Here is a 3222-nt window from a genome sequence, read left to right as displayed (position 1 = left end):
CCCAGCTCCTTTTCTGCCTGGCAGCTTTAAGCTGATGAATACCACCCATCTTCTAAAATGATCAACGTAACTGAGAACTAGCTTTCTGGGGAAAATACTTTCAATCAACTCCCAAAATAAGCCTCTTTATAAGCATCTGAAGTTTTATAATTTAAGTAGATAGTGGTTATTTTATTGCAGTTGGATTAACATAAGCATTCATAGAGCTGCAATATGTACAAGAGCTGCTCATGCACACAGAGCCTGGAAGGATGGAGCTCATAAAGGAATGCAGGCAGAAATCACGTTTTAAATTCCCACTCTTGTGGCTTTGCCACACGCTTCGTGGTATCACTGGTGCTTTTATTTACTCAATCACAACACATCCCAATCAGGTAGAGGATTGATGTGAACACTACACTATTAGTTATGCAAAATTTTCACCAAGTAATTGAAACCTAAAAGGTCTAAGGGGAAGGAAGTAGAGAAAGCAGAAAATTTTTCATAGTTTTGGTAAAAGCAGGAACTCATTCTGGGAGGAAAAAATTGCTGCTTAGTGGAAAAAGACCTGACAATGCGAGAGTCACCTTCATGTTAAACTACTAGCAGATAGTACTGAAGGGTACTCAGTTTTCACATAAGACTAGAACTCTACGAAAGAGCAGATTTGGGGGTTTGGGTTTTAATAGATTTATTTAGTGAGCAGAACAAGAGTTAACCACCGAAACAGAAAATAATTTCATTTTCTTTGTTACCTTATTCTCTCTTTACTGTGTACATCCATTTCAACAGGTCTTTTGACACCAATAACCAAAGATTTTTGAATTTCACTTATTTATCTAAACATCATTTTGCATTCAGAATGACAAAAAACACTCATGAAATATTGGCCATAAGAAAGCTTATTTAATTTGAATTCAGAGAGCGGTAACGCTGAAATGCTCAGACTGAACCTTCATGTACAGCTAAAGCTTTGCATTTCATGAATGTGATGTGGCTTATGAACAAGAAGATCTCAGACTCTTACTTCCATCCCTAAGAGTCCAAAGTGACTGCTCCTGAGTGTAACTTGTTCCTACTCAGTGGCTGCTCTGGCCCCTCTGCCGGCACTGGGCACTGTGAACAAGTGAGCACACAGAGCACGCACACACTGTATTTAACCCTGCTACTACTGACTGCATTAAAACTATACACTAAGCTTACTGTGGCCAGTCTGGCCATTCTGTGAGCAATGCACCAGCACAGTTTCTCCACTGGACAGCTTGCTTTAGTGGACAGGAGATATTTAGAACTGGCAACAAATCTCTCTTGCTTGCAAGTTTCAGCTATGACTTCCTCTGACCAGTTCTCATCTTTCCTCTCTCTAAGACACATTTTCTATTCTATGCAGTGGAAAACATTTTAGGTTTCAAACCAAAAGTAGTAACAGTTTCATCAGTCATTTAAAATAAAGAGCAACTATTGTAGACAATCATCATAAAATACAGTTTATTTCCAAACATTTGCCTAATTCACATGCACACAACTGGTTTATATTAATAAAAGTAAGCTGCATTTAGAAACGGCTTGGTTAGCTTTTAACCTTAGCAGTATTGCTGAACAGGTGAAGCTGCAATGGTTAATGTGATTTGTTTTAACATAGGGGAATGTGGTTAGATTGTATTGAAGATTTCAGAGACTTTCCACAAAGAAATATTTAGCTATTCAGTCACCTCCCTGCTGTACTCATCTACATGAAACATTTCATTTGTTAACCTCACGTTTGAAGACCATGTTCTTTGAAGCACCGCAGTCAGGAGAAAATACTTGGAAATACAACAAATATAAAAAGATAACTTAGTAACTAGCAGATAATACAAGATTACAGTAGTAACTGAAGCACCCTCCCATACGATTTCAAGTGAGAACACTGAAGCCTTAAACAATTCCTGCGTTTTAGCACTGACAGAACTGCAATACACAGAGTGTAGAATAAGCAGGGGGCAAAGCTGCTTTGCAAGAGGTAGAAAAGGCTTTATAAAAATCTTTAGGCACAATTCTTAGCAATCTTTTAAAACTCAGACAGTTACAAAGTAATAATGACCATTATACATGTATTTCTACAAGTCTGTTTATTTTACGCTTTGGAATAGAAGTATATTTCATGCACTCTGATATAATCTTCTGCTTCTATATTGGTTGAAGACTATTTTCTCCTATATCATATTGATTACAGAAGTTTTACAGGCTCTCAGGAAGTCTTATCACCAGGAGTTACACAGCAAAACTGATGCACTATTACTTGACACTTTCAAGAGGAGCAAGGGAATGCAAACACTGTTTGCACGGGTTCATGTATCAAAGGACAGAGAAACGCACACTCAAAATCCATAAGAGTATTATTAGTTCTTTTGGTTTACTCCTGCCTCAATCAAGAAGTGAATGCTTTCTGAAGTGAATTTTTGCCTTTCTTTTTTCCTTTGAACACAATTTCCACAAACGTATGCTTTACAGTGCAGTGGTTGTACTCAGTTTTTCACAATATCCATGAATCAAAATACCAAAATCACTACATTTACCATGAGCTAACAGACATTCACAGAGAAATCTTAGTGTCAGTTCAGAAAGATGCCTTCTTTGAGCTAAAGTACGTAAGGCTTTACTGGTCACAAGTTCTTATCGAAGATTTGCTTTATTCCCATCACAGCATCTTTTTTTTTGCTTGTTTTACTTTTTGTCTTGGTCTTTCTCTGCATCCAGAAGCGCTGAGCGGATTCCCAACTTCTTCAGCTCCTCCACAAGATCTCCATTCTGATGCATCTGGAGGAGTATATCGCAGCCACCAACGAATTCACCGTTGAGGTACACTTGTGGGATGGTAGGCCAGTTAGAGTAGTTCTTTATTCCTGCATAAGGAAAAAAAAGAGAAGAATTAAAGGGTTTCCCTCCTCTCTAAACAGAATGGGTTTTTAAACAAAATACCTTGCTTCAGCCTGACAGAACTACTGACATTCTCATTTATTTACCACTGAGGCAAAAATGTATCTGTACAACAGGAGTGGTATCAGGAAAATGTGTTGAAGTTAGGTTTGGTTCTCAGTGCAACTCAAAGATGTGGGTTGAAAGATACGGAGTCAGCTCCTATACTGACTTCAAACAGGAGCTGGAAACCTTTAACATCTCCTTTCCCTCCCAGGAAACAAGCAAATAAGATTTTTCAATCAACTAAAGGAATGAGAAGTCTTGAAAAACACTGAGAACTGT

The 3222-nt window shown here is 38.0% G+C and overlaps 1 protein-coding gene across 1 annotated transcript; it reads right to left on the bottom strand.

Moving 5' to 3' along the window:
• Positions 1-2685: 2685 nt before the first annotated feature.
• On the bottom strand, positions 2686-2864 carry GLRX5 (glutaredoxin 5; the record flags this gene model as incomplete). Its single annotated transcript, XM_010193309.1, has 1 exon — positions 2686-2864. A coding segment is annotated over one exon (179 nt), but the record flags the coding sequence as incomplete, so codon positions are not given.
• Between the last annotated feature and the right edge of the window lie 358 nt (positions 2865-3222).

This window comes from Mesitornis unicolor, unplaced genomic scaffold (genome assembly GCF_000695765.1).
Source record: "Mesitornis unicolor isolate BGI_N332 unplaced genomic scaffold, ASM69576v1 C13650593, whole genome shotgun sequence".
Lineage (NCBI taxonomy): Eukaryota > Metazoa > Chordata > Aves > Mesitornithiformes > Mesitornithidae > Mesitornis > Mesitornis unicolor.
Note: the sequence above shows the minus strand (reverse complement) of the source record. Positions and strands in the feature narration are given on the sequence as shown.